Source organism: Bubalus bubalis, chromosome 2 (genome assembly GCF_019923935.1).
Source record: "Bubalus bubalis isolate 160015118507 breed Murrah chromosome 2, NDDB_SH_1, whole genome shotgun sequence".
NCBI lineage: Eukaryota > Metazoa > Chordata > Mammalia > Artiodactyla > Bovidae > Bubalus > Bubalus bubalis.
The window spans coordinates 85,981,658-86,001,075 of NC_059158.1; the positions used below are offsets into that span (position 1 = coordinate 85,981,658).

The following is a 19,418-nucleotide window of genomic DNA, read 5'->3' on the forward strand; positions in this document are numbered from 1 at the left end:
GTATTGGAGTTTCAACTTTAGCATCAGTCCTTCCAAAGAACACCCAGGACTGATCTCCTTTAGAATGGACTGGTTGGATCTCCTTGCAGTCCAAGGGACTCTCAAGGGTCTTCTCCAACACCACAGTTCAAAAGCATCAATTCTTTGGCTCTCAGCTTTCTTCACAGTCCAACTCTCACATCCATACATGACCACTGGAAAAACCATAGCCTTGACTAGATGGGCCTTTGTTGGCAAAGTGATGTCTCTGCTTTTGAATATGCTATCTAGGTTGGTCATAACTTTCCTTCCAAGGAGTAAGCGTCTCTTAAGTTCATGGCTGCAATCACCATCTGCAGTGATTTTGGAGCCCCCCCAAATAAAGTCTGACACTGTTTCCACTGTTTCCCCATCTATTTCCCATGAAGTGATGGGACCAGATGCCATGATCTTAGTTTTCTGAATGTTGAGCTTTAAGCCAACTTTTCACTCTCCTCTTTCACTTTCATCAAGAGGCTCTTTAGTTCCTCTTTACTTTCTGCCGTAAGGGTGGTGTCATCTGCATATCTGAGGTTATTGATATTCCTCCCGGCAATCTTGATTCCAGCTTGTGCTTCTTCCAGCCCAGCATTTCTCATGATGTACTCTGCATACAAGTTAAATAAGCAGGGGACAATATACAGCCTTGACGTCCTCCTTTTCCTATTTGGAACCAGTCTGTTGTTCCATGTCCAGTTCTAACTGTTGCTTCCTGACCTGCATATAGGTTTCTCAAGAGGCAGGTCAGGTGGTCTGGTATTCCCATCTCTTGCAGAAGTTTCAACAGCTTATTGTGATCCACACAGTCAAAGGCTTTGGCATAGTCAATAAAGCAGAAATAGATGTTTTTCTGGAACTCTCTTGCTTTTTTGATGATCCAACGGATGTTGGCAGTTTGATCTCTGGTTCTTCTGCTTTTTCTAAAACCAGCTTGAACATCTGGAAGTTCATGGTTCACGTATTTCAGTTTTTCTCATCTTGAAAAAAAAATCTGAAATTATTTGCTTTTTCTTCTTTAATTTCTTGAACATCAAACAGTAAATTATTGATTCTGTCTCAAATATGTCCAAAAAAAAAAAGAAATATTAGGACATCTTTAAGACAGAACCAATAATTTACTGTTTGATGTTCAAGAAATTAAAGAAGAAAAAGGAAATAATTTCAGATTTTCTTCAAGATGAGAAAACTGAGTTATCTTTATTGTTTATACAACTATACTTTATATAGATTCAGAATTAATCAAAATATATAAAGGCTAAGAGTTATTTCTAGAAATGTAAAGTAATTGTCTTTTTTTTTAAATTAAAGTGATGAGTATAAGAACAAATGAGATTTGATATTCTGTCTTTCCATAATGTAGTAGTTGAATTTTCCTGTAAAATATTTCTGGCAAATTTGTGTATTTTTATGTAAATATATATGCAATAAAATATGAAATGAGAAATTAAATTTTTAATTGAATTTCACTGATCTTTTAGGATGGAAAATTCTACAGGGCTTTATTAGAATATTAATATTACTGACACTTCAAAATGAAGACATAATTTTGACCTTATACTTATTTTTTATCTCCTTAGGGTCCACTTTCATTTGTAATACTCATATAATTCCAGTTAAAAACCAAGAGGGCGTGGCTATGATGTTCATCATTAATTTTGAGTATGTGAGAGATGAAGAAAATGCTGCTTCACCAGAGAGGGTAAATCCAATATTACCAGTCAAAACTGTAAACCGTAAGTAAATGACAACATGTACGTGTTTCTTTATTTTTATGGTAAATCTTATTAATAGAGTTGCTAACATGGAACTATTTTTACATTTCATCTTGTGATACCGAATTCTTTTCATCTGAAATTAATTTACGATTTTGCATCAATACTCATCAGGAAAATCACTGTAATTTTTGAGAGTGTATATGCAATTTCCCTAGGTATTATTATCAACATTATAATTACTTTGGAAAATAGTTTAGAATTTATTCTCTATTTTCTATGCTACATAAATAACCATTTCAGTTTTTCAACTGTTTAATAAAATAGAGACTGCATTTTTTTTTCCAATTTTTATACATCTAATAGTTTTCTCTTGTCTAATTGATCTGGCTATTACCTTCCAACATATTATTAAAAAGAAATTGATAGTGAACATCACTTATTCCTGATTTTTGTGTGAATGCCACCAGTGATCCGCATTAATTCAAATGGTTGAGTGGAACGTGTTTTGTAATTTTATGGAAGTTTCCATTTGCTTCTATTAATTAATGGGTGTTGAAATTTGTAAATTACCTTTTCAGCATCTTTGGAAACAAATTTGCTATTCTGTTTCCTTATTTTTATGGTAAATCTTATTCATAAAGTTACTAACATGGAACTGTTCTTTTGTCTGTGAAAGAAGCCACATTTGGGCATGATGTATTTTATCCTGTAATATTGAATTCATTTCATCTAAAATTAATTTAGGATTTTGCATCCATACTCATCAGGAAAATTGCTCTGTAATTTTTGACTGCATATGTGCAATTTCATTAGATATTATTATCAACATTATAATTACTTTGGAAAATTATTTGTAATGTCTTCTCTGTTTTCTATGATATGCAATAATAATAAATAGTTTGGGGATTATCAGTCAGTTCAGTTTAGTCACTCAGTCCTGTCTAACTCTTTGTGATCCCGTGGACTGCAGCACACCAGGCATCTCTGTCCATCGCCAACTCCCAGAATTTACTCAAACTCATGTCCATTGAGTCTGTGATGCCAAGATTGTATGGGCTTTAAAACTTAAGTATAGCTCCCCTGTGAAATCATCGAAACCTGGTACTTGTTCGTGGAGTAGCTTTTTGACATTTCTTTTCCTCCAGAGGGGCTTCCTTGACAGCTCAGTTGGTAAAGAATCCGCCTGCAATGTGGAGACTTGGGGTCAATCCATGGGTTGGGAAGATCCCCTGGAGAAGGGAAAGGCTATTGATTCCAGTATTCTGGCCTGGAGAATCCCATGCACTGTATAGTCCATGGGGTCCCAAAGAGTCGGACTCGACTGGGCGACTTTCACTGTCACTGTTCCTCCAGAGATTAGACTAATCAAATTATTCTGCTCAGCTATTATCAGTACCTTTGTACTCCTCTGCATGCTTAGTCTTTTACCATTCAGTTTGTCAGTTTAAATTATATTATTTCATTCCCCCATTTTTACCAACAAGGCATTTGATGAGCTTATATTATATTTCCTTCTCTTTCCATTCCCTTGGTTGCAGTACTTCTGGCTTCTCAGAGGATGTAATTTACATACTTCTCACTTTTGTTTTGCCTTAAATTTCTAGTGAAATGTATTCAATGCTCACCACTTGTCTTTTTGTCAAAGTTTCGCCAAACAAACTTCTTGGATAAAGTTCATCCTCTTTAGGAGATGTTCATAAGTAAATCAACATGGCCTTTCTGACAGTTTCAGGACAGACTGGGTAGATATAAGCTATTTGGTCCACACTTTGTTGCCCTGTGAACCTAGAAGATGGTGTTCCACGTTTCTTGCATGACATTTTCCTAATGAAAAATCTGATGCCAACCCTTGTCTGCACTTTGTAAGTGATTTTGTTATTTTTCTGATTCCCAGAAAATTTCAAAAATAAACTAATAATGGTAGATTTTAATACTTTTCTTTCAAATGAAAACAGACTTTTAAAGTCTAAAACTATTGCTTTTATATGTCTAGGTTTGACATTCTATGTCAATTTTTCCAGATGTATGGTGGGCCCTTTCAATATGTACATTCAATTCATGTTATACTTCAGGAAATTTTATTGAATTATAATGTTAATAGCTATTTTCTTTTGGTTTATTTGTCTTTTTCAGAGACTCAAATAATAAACTCAAGTAACATTGCACCTTCTTTGCCTATCTTTCATATCCACCACTTCCTTTCTAGTCCTTTTTTCTGTCTTTGTTCTATTTTATTTTCTTAACTTCTCTCATTTATGGCCTATATTCTTATGGTTTGCTTGTAATGTGATATTAATTTTTTAGATAATTGTGTCTTTTTTCTATCTTGAATGTATTGCCTGTATTCTTTCAGTCTTGCTTTGCATTTTCTTCTTTGTCCAGATTTTATTCTATGTTCTTGAATTCCTAATTTATAATCTTATTTCATATCTCTAATTACTGGTATAAAATTTGAAATTTATTTTGGGGTGCTATATACCTATTCTGTCTTATGGCCAGATACATAACACACTTTCTTCTGCACGTTTTTATTCCTGTTTCCTGTTTTTCTCTTATGATATCTTTGTACATATATTAGTTTTCTTTGTATAGGTATTAGAGATATCTTTGTACAGATAATCCATTCATTAAGGACTTTCCTGGACGATCACTAATGAGAAATATCTGGTGGGGGTGGGGAAGAGAATAGGTCTTGTTTGAGTGGCTTCTTAAATTTTTCAGTTCAAAGTTTAATTCATGTATAGCAAGGAGTTTGTAAATGTGCGGGTTTTGTGGAGGAAGTTTCCTGTTCTTTAAAATATATGACACTAATTGATTTTGTTGTTTGCTTGTTTTTGTCCTCTGATTATTCTATTCCTTCATATGTGAATACGGAGAACTTATATTTATCTGCTTCCGTATTTCCTAGCTTCCAAGGGACAATTCCACCTTTGAAGATACTTCCCCCTCTCCAAGAAGTAGTGCTTTTCCAAAGCTTACATCTGGGTCTTGTACACTTTTCTAGCCACTTTTATTATCCCCCTTTTAACCAAAGCTTTCTCCATTAAGGTCACAGAATTTCTCTCAGTATTTCTTACTCAGTGTGAAACTGTCTTCTTCTGAGAGTAAACTCTATTTGATATGTGTTCCATTACTCTAAGGAGACTTTTGTGCTCCCATTTTTTCCACTTATTTTCTGCTTAGTATTGTATTGTGTTCTTAAGCAATTCTTTTGGTCTTGGACAGTTATTCCCTGGCTACATGTAAATTAACGTTTGTAATGTCTTGCTCTAATTACTCTTTAGGCATAGTTTATAGGTATTTTTATTTGCCTCCCTTATTGATCTTTGTAGTTTTTAGGAGGATCTATGAGCAAATGAAAATTTAAGTTACTGTCATTGTCTGTGGGAAACTGGAAGACTTATCCCAAAACTTTAATATTGAAAAAATAAATTGTTATACTATATGTAAATCAGAAGGCTAAATATATGTCAAATAAAAAACCCAGTCCCAAAGCCTATGTTGCAAAATGAACTAATACTAAATCAAATGTACACCAGCTAAAACATTTTCATAGTGTCAGTTGCTTTCTTAGCTGCATCGAAATGACATTATAGTATCCTGTTAAGGCAATACTGGGACATAATATATTAGTGTAATACAATTCCAATATTCTGAATATTTTACCCTGAACAATATCACCCTTGGGAAAAACTATCAAAATGGCCGATTTGTCAGTCTCCCAGGTGACATGTTTATAACAAAACTGAAGTACTATAAAAAATTAGTATAATACCAAGATTTGTTCCTTTAAGTTGATTACTATTTTTGCTTTCTTTATATTTTCTGCTAACAAACTTCATCACTATTGAATGGTTCTCAAGAATATACTTTAGGCAATCTCAGGTTGTATTTTGATCATGAATGTCAATAAGATAATCTGTTTTGGGGGAAGCCTAGTTTTGTTTCTTTTTTGTCTTCAGAAAGTCTTCATTTCTCCCCCAGAATAGTTGTCTTTCATGGCCATCAAATTGGATGAGAGTGAAAAAAGGGAGTAGTGAATTAGTTGTATGGCAAAAAAAAAAAAAAAGATTAAAAAAAAAAAGGTTTCATTTCACACTGAAATACAAACGGATAATTGAAGCTTTGATTTCTTGAATGGAAGATAATCTCTACAGTAGCCTCCCAGAGTGTCATACATAATATATGCAACTTTATACTATGATTAAAATAGCATCTCTTGTGCAAGTCACAGCAAATTCAGCAGCGATTGTTCCTTATTATGTGAACATGAGTGGTTTCCCTACACTGCAGCTGTCGCTCAAATAGGGAATCGTTAGAGAGAGTACAAATACGCAGATAAAATTGTTTCCAGAGCATTACAAAGGCCTATTATTTATAACCATTATATTGGTTTTGATTATAACTTCTGTCACTATATGCTCTAAATTTCTTTTTACTTGGTGTCAATTTTTGAAGAGTTGATTATTAAATCAAGCAGAAAAGTTAAAGACAGACAAATTATATTTGGTAGCTTCTGATACTATCCAAGTTCTACTTTGCATCATTTCTGATCTTTGGAAAATTCCCCTGTTTTTCCTTAAAGTATAATTTTGCTACCTTTATAAAATAATATATTGACTATATCAAACATTGTTGCTCAGTTGCTGCTGCTGCTGCTGCTGCTAAGTCACTTCAGTCGTGTCCGACTCTGTGCGATGCCAGAGACGGCAGCCCATCAGGCTCTTCTGTCCCTGAGATTCTCCAGGCAAGAACACTGGAGTGGGTTGCCATTTCCTTCTCCAATGCATGAAAGTGAAAAGTGAAAGTGAAGTCGCTCAATCGTGTCCGACTCTTCATGACCCCATGGACTGCAGCCTACCAGGCTCCTCCGTCCATGGGATTTTCCAGGCAAGAGCACTGGAGTGGAGTGCCATTGCCTTCTCCCTGTTGCTCAGTGGTGGCCACAAAACAAATAAACCAATGAAAAATAAAATAAAACCAAATTTTGATAAACCCCATTCTGCAGAAAAATTTCAACTTTCAAAAAGCTCCATTTCTTATCTAAATAAGGAATATAAAAGTTTGTGTGTTAAGTGGGTGTCTGGGGGTGTATGCATGCCCTTAGTATTGGTATTTAAATGAAAATAATAGGAAAAGGCTATTGTTTGTTTGAGAAGATACAGGTGTCTATAAATTTAACTGCCTCTCCTGAAATGTAGACAAAATTTTTTTAAAAATGTGAAGTGACAAGAAATACAGATGAAAAGGAAATGAAGTATTAAATTGAGAATATTAAGTAATAGAAAAGAAGCTATTAGTAAATACACAATAGAAAAGATACATCATGAAAAGACACTGTGATAAATTGGGTGGAGTAAATTGTGGAAACTTAGAGACTTGTATTGAATAAAAAGGTGAATCAGTTCTCAGCACAAATATCTAGTTTCTGAGTCAAGAACACAACACAACAAAAGTAAGCAGATTTCTCTGGGAAGAACTGATTTTTCACAAACTTAATCTCTGTTGAAGATATAGAACCAGCCATAAATAGATGACTTATTTTTCCTGGAAAGAAGAAAGTACAGGAGGAGTATTATTCTAGTAGGTCTAACTATCAAATTAATAAATACTGCACAATTGTGTTTATTAATTACTCCATAATGAATATAAATACCAATTATAATACATAATAAACCTTTTCTCACTGATGGTTTAAACTCTGTAATCTGAATAGTGGAAATGATACTGAGTGGAGGATAAAAATCTACTTTTCCTACCAAATAAAAGGGGATCACATCGAAAGGAAATAACAGCAATGCAGCAATGGGATAATGTGGTCTCTTCTTTTTCTGCTCTAATATCTGTTGCTATCAAATATTTGTACAACATGGAAGATAGCCAAACTATGTGTTCATGCTTACACTATTTATTTCAAAGTTAATTGTTATCAAGTTTAAGAGGTTTCTGTTTTTGTTATTTTAAATAAAATATTTTGAAATTTTATTTTACATGTATATTTAAATCTAGTGTTTCTTTTATTTGACAACAAAAATCTAGGCTCACCAGTCTGGTTCACACAGACACACATACACGTTCTCATTTGTTAAAAATCTCTTTAAGGTGTTTGGGAAACCTAAATTAAACAAAAACAATATACAACCCAACAGAAAATAAATACATTCCATCTTCTTTTTATGTCTTAAAACCAAAAAGTCAGTTTGAGCCACTATAAATGCTGACCTTAAGTTCATATCCCCAAATAAATTTTAACTAATAACATTCACTCCTCTTATCAATTTAAAATAGCTTTTTGTTTGTCTACTTAATCTACTGCTTCCATCACAGTCAAAAATCCATGAAGTTTTCTCATTTTACTAAACTTTAAACGTATCTCAACAAGAAAACAGGCCCATGTTTAAGTCTTTTCAGTCAGAGAAAAATAATGAATTTTATCATTTAGTGACTACACTACATGTAAAAATTGCACATAAAATACTAATTTTTTTAGATAATTTTCATCTCTTTCCATTAATAAGTATTTCAAAACTTCACCAAGGTTATCATGGCTCTCTTGTCAAATCCACCTCCTTTGTCAGACAGATCACCTCACCTTCCACATCTCAGAGGGCTTGGGGAGGGCTGAAGGAAGTCCTTTCATCAGCCCAGCTTCAACAAATGTATCTCATTCCTGGTGACAAATAAAGAGCAAGAGAGGTGAGAGCTGTGGAAAACTAAAGAAGCTCACCTTATTTTAAGTATCCAGGAACACTTAAGCTCCACTTCACAGGAGGAATGTTGTATTTTCTTCCATATCCCCCATTTTGCAAAGAGTGAGTACCTATTGGCTCAGTTATAAAGAATTCACCAGCCAATGCAAGAGACATGGATTCGATCCCTGAGTCAGGAAGATCCCCTGGAGAAGGAAATGGCAATACATTCCACTATTCTTGCCTGGGAAATCCCATTGACAGAGGAGCCTGGAGGGCTACAGTCCATGGGGTCGCAAAAGAGTCAGACACGACTTAGCAACTGACAACAATAACAATGCATATTTGTAGAATATATAAATTTTAAGAATAAGTTATTATTTGCATTGAGTAATAAAGTCATTTTTCCTACTGAATGAGCATTAGTCAGTGATATCCTGATACTGAGACCAGCAACATCATCTTATAACATGTTTGAAATGTAATTTGCTGGACCTTACACTAGAACACCTGATTCATTAACACAGAGATACAGCAATCTGTATTTTGAAAAACTCTTCAAGTCATTCTGACACATTGAAGTTTGAGAACAACTGTTCTAGGTTATTAATGGTTAGATAAAAATACATTTTAAATGAAGCTAAACATAAAAATAAAGTTAAAATTTTACAGTATCTTATTTTCACAGTTATTTTCAAAAGTGAACTTTTTCATTTAATTTCATTAAGGTATTATAAAAGAGACTCCATTATCTTTGAAATGATTAAAAATATCCTCTCCAAATCAAAAGAGAATTTTTACTTTTATGCTTACTAAAATAAAAATTTGAATTACTCTGAAAGCTTTGCCTGAAGCAAAGTCTATACACACAAAATACAGTTGGTAATTTAGGCAATTATCTAGCTAATTTAAGCCAGTAAAATGTATTCGTATGCTTTGGACTCAATATTCTTAATAATTGACACATAAAGCATATATCTTCCTGAATAGCTACGTTACTCCCTCATATTTGTATTTCAGGGTTCAGACCCCAAGCTAAGGAACAAAGACATTTTCTGTATAGCTGGTTTATAAAGGGCACTCACAATGTTTTTACTATTCTCCATTGGAGCTGAAAGTCATTCTTTAATTCAAAGATGAAGAGCTGTGGTAGTAACAGTTTCCCACTCAGCAAGCATTACTATAGAAACAATCCATTATTCAGATGAATTTAATTAAAGGTTTTACAACATAACTAATGTTTACTATTATCATGTGTGTGGAAGTTTCCTCTTTTTAAAGATTAAATTTGACATAGAAAAAGGAACCATGACATTGTTGCTAAAAGAAATCTGGGAAAAGTTCAGTCATAAGTTGCAATCAACTTTATATCACGCCACCCCACCCCCCAGGATTTGGGCAAAATACATGTTTCTAGGATCAAGAAAATTACTAATCATTAAAAATTATGCATTATCCTTTTGTTAGCAATGAATGTTAATGACAGCCTAAATGAGCATGTCCACATCAGAGTCCCTGTGTGCCTACCGTTTGGAAGAATTTGTTACTTAGCAACACCCAAATTAGGGACAGTCCCTATTTACACAGCATGAGGGTAACAGGTGTCTGTACCATTTGTGTTCGGAACACTCCATCAAAGAGTTCCTGTCAATTGTAACAACTATTAATACATGGTCATCTTGGGTCAATCTAGGTACAAATGTTATTACTTTCGCATAACATTGAATGGACTCTTTAACTTGGCATTTTGAAAAGAAAGAATTCTATAAAAGAGAAACAAAATAGCAGTATTGTAAATCATACATTGATTTATTAAGCAGTTAATACTGGAAACCCAGTTAGGTATTTATAATTCTAATGTGTTTGATTTCATTTCCAATGCCTCCTTGTGGAGAGATTTTTGACTTTAGGTGGCTAAGAGAAGTCCACCAGCCTGTCCCGTTTTCTGCCTTATCTCCCTTATTCTAAACCTGTGTTTTCTGCTTCTTTGCCCTCAAGATGTTGGAAGCAGTGCTTCTCAGACATCATCAGCATTTGTGAACTTGTTCCAAAAGTTCTCCGCTGCTGCTATGGCCCCTGTGGTTATTCTCACTCCTACTACATCAATAACTTCCCCTGATCTCCACACACATGATCTTGACACATTCCTTCAAGATTCCTATCTTGTCCTATACTTAATGCCTTATTGTGAAACGTTTCTTTTTCTCCAGTATCTCTCACCCCAGGAAATGTCCCAGAAGTCTAAGTCTTTCAAGGCATTACAGATCACATCTGCTCCTTTAAAGGGTCCCAAATTTAGCTGCAGGTTTACCAGGTTGATGGACACTCTGGCGACCTTTTGTTTTCACAAACACCAGGACTGCACTGGCTTTACTGCCCCATTTGTCACCCACTAATCAGGTTAGCCAGGTCAGTACTGAGTTCACTCAGAATAATGTTTTTTTCTTTTTTTTTCCCGCAAACTGCTAGCTACTGCCTTCTTTGACAATACTATGGGTTGTTCCAGCAGCCCATGGGCATCATCATAGACTCCTAACACATTAGTAAGATAGACATCTCCTCTCAGGGTGCCTCTGTGGAAATTTCTTCCTGAAAAGGAAAGTCAAATATGTCAATTATTTTCCCTGTTTCTCCCATCACATTTGATATGTTTCCCTCTCTGACTCAGAGATTAAAATTATATTTCTCTGCACATCCAGAGCTAGTTGGCTGGAGAAAAGTCCCACAGTGATTTTAAGGCTTCCGATTTAAATGCCAGATGTGTGAATACCCTGGTTATAGAAAGGTACATTGATATTAATTCATGAATTCTTTTGTGTGATAGTGGCAGTGAAAGTGAAGTCGCTCAGTTGTGTCCGACTCTTTGCGACCCCATGGACTGTAGCCTATCAGGGTCCTCTGTCCATGGGCTTCTCCAGGCAAGAATACTGGAGTGGGTTGCCATTTCCTTCTCCAGGGGATCTTCCCAAACCAGGGATCGAACCCGGGTCTCCTGCATTGCAGGTGGATGCTTTACCATCTGAGCCACCAGGGAAGCTTACTCAGATCATTTTTTTCAGACCCTAGACTGACTGTCCTTCCCCATCTGTACCATAGGCACTGTGCCTGACACCTTCCTCAAGGCAGGGACAGATGCAGAAAATATTGGCCCCTTCAGGTACACAGCTCCATCCCTCACTGGGAGTTGTAGTCAAAGACAGGCACCTGTCTTACCCAAGGTCATGGCCCTTCCCATGGGATACCTGTAACCGGTGACTAGCTGCAACAGGGAGATACCTGACTTCATTTTGGCATAACTCCGAAGGGCAAGTCCAGCTCCACAGCTCCCAAGAGGACAGGCTGAAGTTTTAGCTGCATTTTTGTATCAGTTTAAATAACTTCCTCTGACCAATCCTGTCTTTTTTTTTTTTTTCTTATAGGCATATCCCCTGAGGCCGCATCCCCAAAACTCTTTTGCACAGTCTGTTTTCAGAGATCCAATCAAGATACTTCCCAGCACTCCAAATGCTTTGTGAGGGGAAATATCTCTGGTTGTGACCTTCACAACACCCTGCCCCCCAGCCCCATATGCACACACACATGTCCTCTACTTACCCCACTGTAGTCTCTGGTTTGTGTGACTTCTTGAATGTAAAATTTTTCCCACTTTTCAGTTTATAATCCAGCTCAGCAGAACCAAGCAAGGGTAATATCTTTTAATTGATATTTACCTTGAATTTAGTAGTAAAATGATTAAGTAGTCAAAAGTTCTAAGAGTTTGTGGAAATGATGAGAAATTAAACCAAGGGAATGGGGAATTTGTAATTGTGAGGAAATTCAGTGATTTAGCAATATATTGGTAACTTTTTAGAAATATTTGGGTTTTCTGCAAGAGAAGTGCTGTTTCTAATATTCCTAGGTATAGTCTTAAATTAGTGTCTTGTTTCATGTCAAAATTAGCACAATAGTTTTCTTCCAAATTTTAGATTAGAATCAGCTCTGGTTGAGTGAGGGAGGTGAAGAGAGAGAGAGAGAAATAATTCAGATTGGTGAAAATTTCTCAGTTTGGAAAATTTGATAAAACCATTTCCTAAAGTCCCATTACTGCAGGAGATAGGGATAGAAATGTAGTTGTGATCATTGTAATTCTGTGAGAACTGTGATTAGCTAAAAGTATATGTAAAGAAACTCAAAACTGGAAGGAATATTAAGAGTCAGCTAGTCCTAGAGGATTCTAAGGGAGGTTAGTGGAGGAATTTCAGATGGAGGAGATTTTGTTATTCAGCCTTTGAGATTATAAAAAATGTGTGTATGCATTTATCTACATTTATTTAGAGGAGAGATTTATGATTCTCAATAGATGGTTGTATGAATATTTATGGAACAAAAAAACATGAAATCTGGGGTAAAACTGAAATTAAATCAAGGAAGCTGCTGTTTTATTTTGATTTTACCACCCTGATTCCCTATTTGACCCTGGGCCAAGTATTTAACATTTTTTCATATATAGTTTAAAGTCATAATTATAGGTTTCAAAACAGAAGGACACTGGGAATATCTGTATCTTCTTGGGTGAGATAGAAACAGCTCTTATTTAAGTGTTAGCACAAGGTGTGTGAAGATGAAGCTTACAAGTTTATATTCAGCAGTTTCATAGAAGGTACATGTCCTGAGAAAGACATTGTCATGATAGTTAATTATAAGTTCATGTATAGTAGAAATATCTCTCTCAAGTGAAAAATAATGCCTTTAAACAAAATTATGTTCATGTCAGTAGTTTATCAATACATATAATTGTTTTAGGGAATGTGTTAAAAGATGTATAACTCCCCCGCCCCGATTCTATTGTTATTATTTCAGACTTATTGACGTTTTAGTAGATAGTAAGCTAAATAGTATCTCTTTTAGTTATTCAAATTAGAAAGCAAATATATTAAAATATGGAAGCAACTTACAAGGCTGTTTTTTAGTGTTAAGAATCATAAGATTATACTTATCTATGTTTTATATGTGATGCCTGAGAGTACTAGCATTGACCAAAATTCTCAATGTTTATTCTTTCCGGATGAACTGAGGTTAGACAACTAAATCTGTAATGCAATATAACATGGTCATATTAACCTAGTGATGCAGAAAAGACCATCTGTACCACCTTGGATATGACTAAACCGTAGGAGCAATCTAAATGCCTTGTGCAGTCATTAATTTAAGAAAGGCAGGGAATTGTTTTTAAACGTGGAGGGTAATGTAATGGATTAAAAATGAATAAAAGTAGGCACTGACCTCAGTGCATTGTAATAAGCTTGCAGAATTGATTTGTAAACTGCTTTATAAGTCAATTCCAAGTGCATTAAAGACTAATCAAATGACTTTGATGCAGTTCACTGATTTTTAACTTGGCAATTTACTTGAGCATATAAAAGTTGTTAGTAGAATTATACAAGAATGCTTGCAAAATAGATACTGTGATGTACTGTTATTTAATCATATGCACAGAGTGATTACTGTCACCTACTAATTAATCCAGAGCTTAATGTTGAATGTACCTGGAATTTGTGCACTGTGTCCTTTGATCAGAAAGATAAATTCTATTTCAATTATATTTGCCACTGTTAACTACTAGCACACAAAACCTAACAGTAAGAATTTAGCCTGCCTAATTCTAAAATTTTCTGTAATTGGTATTTTATATAAAATTCACTAGATGGTGAGGCATTTGAAAACATGTCTGCGTATGCTCTAGAATCAGAAAGATAGCAATTAATAACCTCTGGGGAAAAGGTGACAATTAAGAGCATGTGTTGTGTTAGGCATATAGGGCATGATATAAACTTCACCATTTTCATCAGCTGTTGGATTCTACTCAGTTATTTTGGTGAATATGAGTAAATACAATTCCAGGAGGCTGTGTGTATATGCTAAGTTGCTTGAGTTGTGCCCTACTCTTTTCAATGCTATGGACCATAGCCCACCAGGCTCTTCTGTCCATGGGATTCTCCAGCCAAGAATACTGGGGTTGGTTGCCATGGCCTCCTCCAGGGGATCTTCCCAACTCAGAGACTGAACCTGCTTCTCATGTCTCCTGCATTGGCAGGCAGGTTCTTCACCACTAGCACCACCTGGGAAGTCTACTAGGAGGCAAAGATGATCTAAATAAGCTGGTCAGAGCAATTGAATATCTTAGTTTTGCCACAGTCAAAACTGAAGCACATTATCAGTTTAGGATCTGCTAGTGAAAATTCATTTACCATGCTCAAGCATTCTGTTAGAACTGGGATTTTGTGAGCAAAGTAGACAGAGGCCCTGCCTACAGTCCACTAGGGAAGAGAAATGTTAATCAGAAAATCAGTAAGTGTACAACTACGAGCTGTTGTGAAAATTACAAAGGTGATACTAATAGTTCTGAAGGAAAGAAGAGCTTCCCATAGGAAATGACTTTGGAGCTAAAATCTGAAGGCTGTTATTATAGATTATGTATAACTGAATCACTCAGCTGGACCTGAAACCGCTGCTGCTGCTGCTAAGTCGCTTCAGTCGTGTCCAACTCTGTGCGACCCCATAGACGGTAGCCCACCAGGCTCCCCCGTCCCTGAGATTCTCCAGGCAAGAACACTGGAATGGGTTGCCATTTCCCTCCAATGCATGAAAGTGAAAAGTGAAAGTGAAGTCGCTCAGTCGCGTCCGACTCTGTGCGACCCCATGGACTGTAGCCTACCAGGCTCCTCCGCCCATGGGATTTTCCAGGCAACAGCACTGGAGTGGGTTGCCATTCCCTTTTCCACACCTGAGACTAACACAACATTATTAATCAAAGACTTCCCTGGTGGCTCAGATGGTAAAGCGTCTGTCTACAATGCGGGAGACCTGGGTTCGAGCCCTGGGTTGGGAAGATCCCCTGGAGAAGGAAATGGCACTCCACTCCAGTACTTTTGCCTGGAAAATCCCATGGAAAGAGGAGCCTGGTAGGCTACAGTCTATGGGGTCGCAGAGTCAGACACGACTGAGCGACTTCACTTTCATTAATCAAAGAACATGCCTGCCAATAAAGGAGAGGTAAGAGACAAGTATTTGATCCCTGGGTTGGGAAGATCCCCCAGAGGAGGGCATGGCAACCACTCCAGTATTCTTGCCTGGAGAATCCCATGGACAGAGGAGCCTGGCAGGCTACAGTCCACAGGGTTACACAGAGTCCAGACACAACTGAATTGACTTAGCACACACACATGCATGCTCCAGTATAAAATATTTTTTAAGAAGAAAGAAGTGCAACAGATTTCCATAAAAAGAAAATCCTAAAGGATGTACTGAGTAGGAAGAGTGAAAATTATCAAGCACAAGGAAGCCCTGAATCTAAAAGAAGCATAGACCTCTGGAAGAATTATAAAGTTCATATGGCTGGGTCCTAGAAAGGAAAGAGGAAAAATTAAGCTTCAGATAGTAGAGTTAGTATTATCTTCATGCCCAAAGCAAGAACTTACTGGGAGCAGTAAAAGATTAAGCAATAGTCTATGTGGTCAAAAGTGGTTTTTTTTTAATATATAATTTTTAAAGGATGGACAATATGATGCACATATGGAAAATGATATGTATCTTATTGCAAGAAATCCAGTGAACCGTGATTATCTCCACAGAGTGAGAGCAATGGAGATAAAGAGAAGTAAAAACATTAAAAAGATATTCAAGAGGTAAAATGAACACAGCAGATTAATTGGATATGAAGGACGGAGTAAGACAGAATAGTAACTACTAGAATAGCACTCATCTCAGGCTTAGACAACTAGATGGACTGTGATGCCATTCACTGAAAAAATAAGAGTTGGACTTGGAGGATAGATCATGAGATCAGATTTGTTACAGGATTTTGAGGCGCCTAGAAGACTTCTAAGTGAAGATGCTGATGAGGCTATTAAAAACATATCTTTGGAGGTAAAAGAATAAGTCTAGGCTTGAGTTATAGATTTATGAGTATTTGAACCAAAGGAGGAATTGAAAATATATGGATAGATAAGACCATCCACTGGAAAAGTATACTTAAATATAATGCACAAAAGTTCATAAGTTTTGAGTGTTCTTCCATGTTTTAAAATGATTCTCAATACATTGAGGAGAAGCTCATGGTAAATATATTAAAGACAATGGTGCGTATGACACTTAAAGAACTTAAGGAGGGATTTCTGTGGTATCGAGTGTTTAAGACTCTGAGCTTCCACTGCAGTGGGCATGAGTTTGATTCCTAGCTGGGGAACTAAGAATCCACATGCCACGTGGCATGGCCAAAAGATAGAAAGGAAAAAAAAAAAAGAATATAAGGAGGTAGAAAATACCATAGCCCAGATAATCCAATTGACTGACTGGAAACCCAGCATGTGATTGTAAAGCCATGGAATGGTGTGGACTTAGGCCACTGGACTGACAACATAAAGCAGAATCTGCATTTTCTTGTAGACAATATTTAGAAAATCTTTTAATTACACAGTATTGTTTGGATGCTTTCTTTATCCTTTTAGTTTTCCTAGAAATATAAGCTTTACCTTTTTACTATTTTAACTTATAAAAGAATGCATGCTCAATGAAACAAACATTAGAAATATATAAAGAAGAATGCAATACATTTCCCACACTTCCAAACCCATTGACCCAATCAACATTAAAACTGTGGATTGTGTTTTTCCATATCTTTTTCTACTGCCATATGACTTCTATGGGCAAATACCAGGTTTTATTATTCTTAATGAAATAATATCACCATAAACACATTAAATTGAAACTTCCCTTTTCACGTAAAACTATATTTGAGTAACCGTCTAACCAAAGCAGATACATATTCTTGTTTTTCAAGAACATTACAAGATTCCAAAGTATAAAAATGCCATAATTTATTCCACTATTCTCCTTCTAATGGATAATATGATTGTATCTTTTTTTGGTGCATTTGTAATATCCTATAAAAGGGATTTCTGAGTCAAATTAAGTGTATATTAAAACTGTATTTTTTTCACTTTCATAGACATTGTAAGATGATTTTCCAAAGAATGTGTACCAGTTTGCTGTTCCACTAGCAAAGCATCAGAATGCTTGTCAGCATTCTTTGCCAGCACTAGATGTTATGTTTCTTGTTTTCATTTACTACAAGTTGAAGCATGGAAAATACTATCTTGTTTTAATTTGCATATTTTACTACCAGTAAGTTTATGTGTTTATTAGCTAATATTTTATTTTTTAATATTTTCATGTTTATATTTAGTTGCCCTTCTAAGCATCAACCATTCTGAGATGCATATAACATTCCATGCCATATTCTTAGATATTGGAACAAAAACTAATCAAGGCAAAGAAGTTCTCATGTTTACAACCCACTCTGAAACCAAATGTTTTTCAGGAATTCCAAGCAGAATGAGGACTGTTTCATACACAGTTGACCCCACTTTTTCACATCAACACTAGACTAACAATATCATCCAATACAAATCTTTTAGAATATGTCAGGCCAACTCCTTACTCCAACCTCATTCCCTCTCCTCCACTTTCAATACTGCAGCATCCTCCACTCCATAGACCTCCCACACATAGGCACTTTCCTGTGTCTGGCCCTTTTACACATAGTATCCCATCCCTTCATTTTCTTTCCAAACTGTACTCCAATTCTCGGCTTCCCTTTAAGAAAATGGATGTATAGTGAATATATCTTGTAATTTATTAAAACAAAAAAATCATTCAAATAATGCTTTTGTATCAGTGGAGTATATCTAACCATCAGAAACATGGTAAAATCATTTCACTATTTTCTTACAGCTTATATGATAATTCATATCGGTCCCAGAGACGTTTTCTACCATAAACCACATTCCAACTGTAAATGACTCAAGTATTTGTTAATAACTTTTTACATGGTAGTTAAATATGTGTCAGCAATGTTTATTTGTTTGTTTGAAGGGATATATATCCTTTGTCATGTAATAATGCTCTTTTCCTATCTCCATTTGTAGGGAAACTTTTTGGGTTCAAATTCCCTGGTCTGAGAGTTCTCACTTACAGAAAGCAGTCTTTACCACAAGAAGATCCTGATGTGGTAGTGATTGAGTCATCTAAACACAGTGATGACTCCGTAGCCATGAAGCACTTAAAGTCTCCAACAAAAGAAAGCTGCAGCCCCTCGGAAGCAGATGACACAAAAGCCTTGATACAGCCCAGCAAATGTTCCCCCTTGGTGAATATCTCTGGACCTCTTGACCATTCCTCTCCCAAAAGGCAATGGGACCGACTCTACCCTGACATGCTGCAGTCAAGTTCCCAGCTGACTCATTCCAGATCAAAGGAAAGCATTTGTAGTATACGGAGGGCTTCCTCAGTTCATGATATAGAAGGATTCAGTGTCCATCCCAAGAACATATTTAGAGATCGACACGCCAGTGAAGGTATGTTAGTAATTTTTTTAATATGGAAACTTATATTAAGGGGTAAGGAAAGATAATTTCTGTATTGTGTTTAATTTCAACATTAATTCTTATACTTGTGAAAAAGAAATGTGAGTAGATCTATTAAAAATATCAGTTCTACAGAATTGTTACTGATTTCCTCCTTGAATCCTAGTGACTTTTTTTTTTTCTGGCGTCTTTATCTGAGGCAGAATGATCACTATTATCTGCTTACTTTATGGAGTGTTAAATAATTAATGCTTAACATAAGATCTGTTTAGGTGATAACACTATTATCTCAAACATAATGCATTGTGCTGCATTTAGTAAATAGTCAAGAACTGGTCAAAAAGAGTGGTGCGTGATCATAGGACTATTTTACTGACCATTTCTTTCCAAAAGGAAAAGGTGTATGAAATATGATATACTGAGTGATAAGAAAGCTATACACTAATTGGGAGCAGGGAGGAGATAGGAAGGGGGAAGGGGCTCAACCAAAAGCAACATGAAATGCAAAGTCAAAATTCATTATTTCTCTCTGCCCTCTTCAGGACAACAAAAACAACTCATCATTAACATGATAATGATAATATTTGTTGAGT

At 35.8% G+C, this 19,418-nt stretch overlaps 1 protein-coding gene across 1 annotated transcript; it reads left to right on the top strand.

Moving 5' to 3' along the window:
* The first annotated feature begins 1,535 nt into the window (after window positions 1–1,535).
* LOC123331203 (potassium voltage-gated channel subfamily H member 7-like) lies at window positions 1,536–18,991 on the top strand. The gene is made up of 2 exons (XM_044934619.1): window positions 1,536–1,751; window positions 18,388–18,991. The coding sequence occupies exons 1-2, from the start codon at window positions 1,655–1,657 to the stop codon at window positions 18,870–18,872; spliced, it is 582 nt and encodes a 193-aa protein (XP_044790554.1). The 5' UTR covers window positions 1,536–1,654; the 3' UTR covers window positions 18,873–18,991.
* Window positions 18,992–19,418: the final 427 nt, after the last annotated feature.

Coding starts and splice junctions, on each gene's coding strand:
- LOC123331203 (XM_044934619.1), top strand. CDS start 1,655: ATGATGTTCATCATTAATTTTGAGTATGTGAGAGATGAAGAAAATGCT. Junction 1,752..18,387: donor ACCAGTCAAAACTGTAAACC/GTAAGTAAATGA, acceptor CTCCATTTGTAG/GGAAACTTTTTGGGTTCAAA.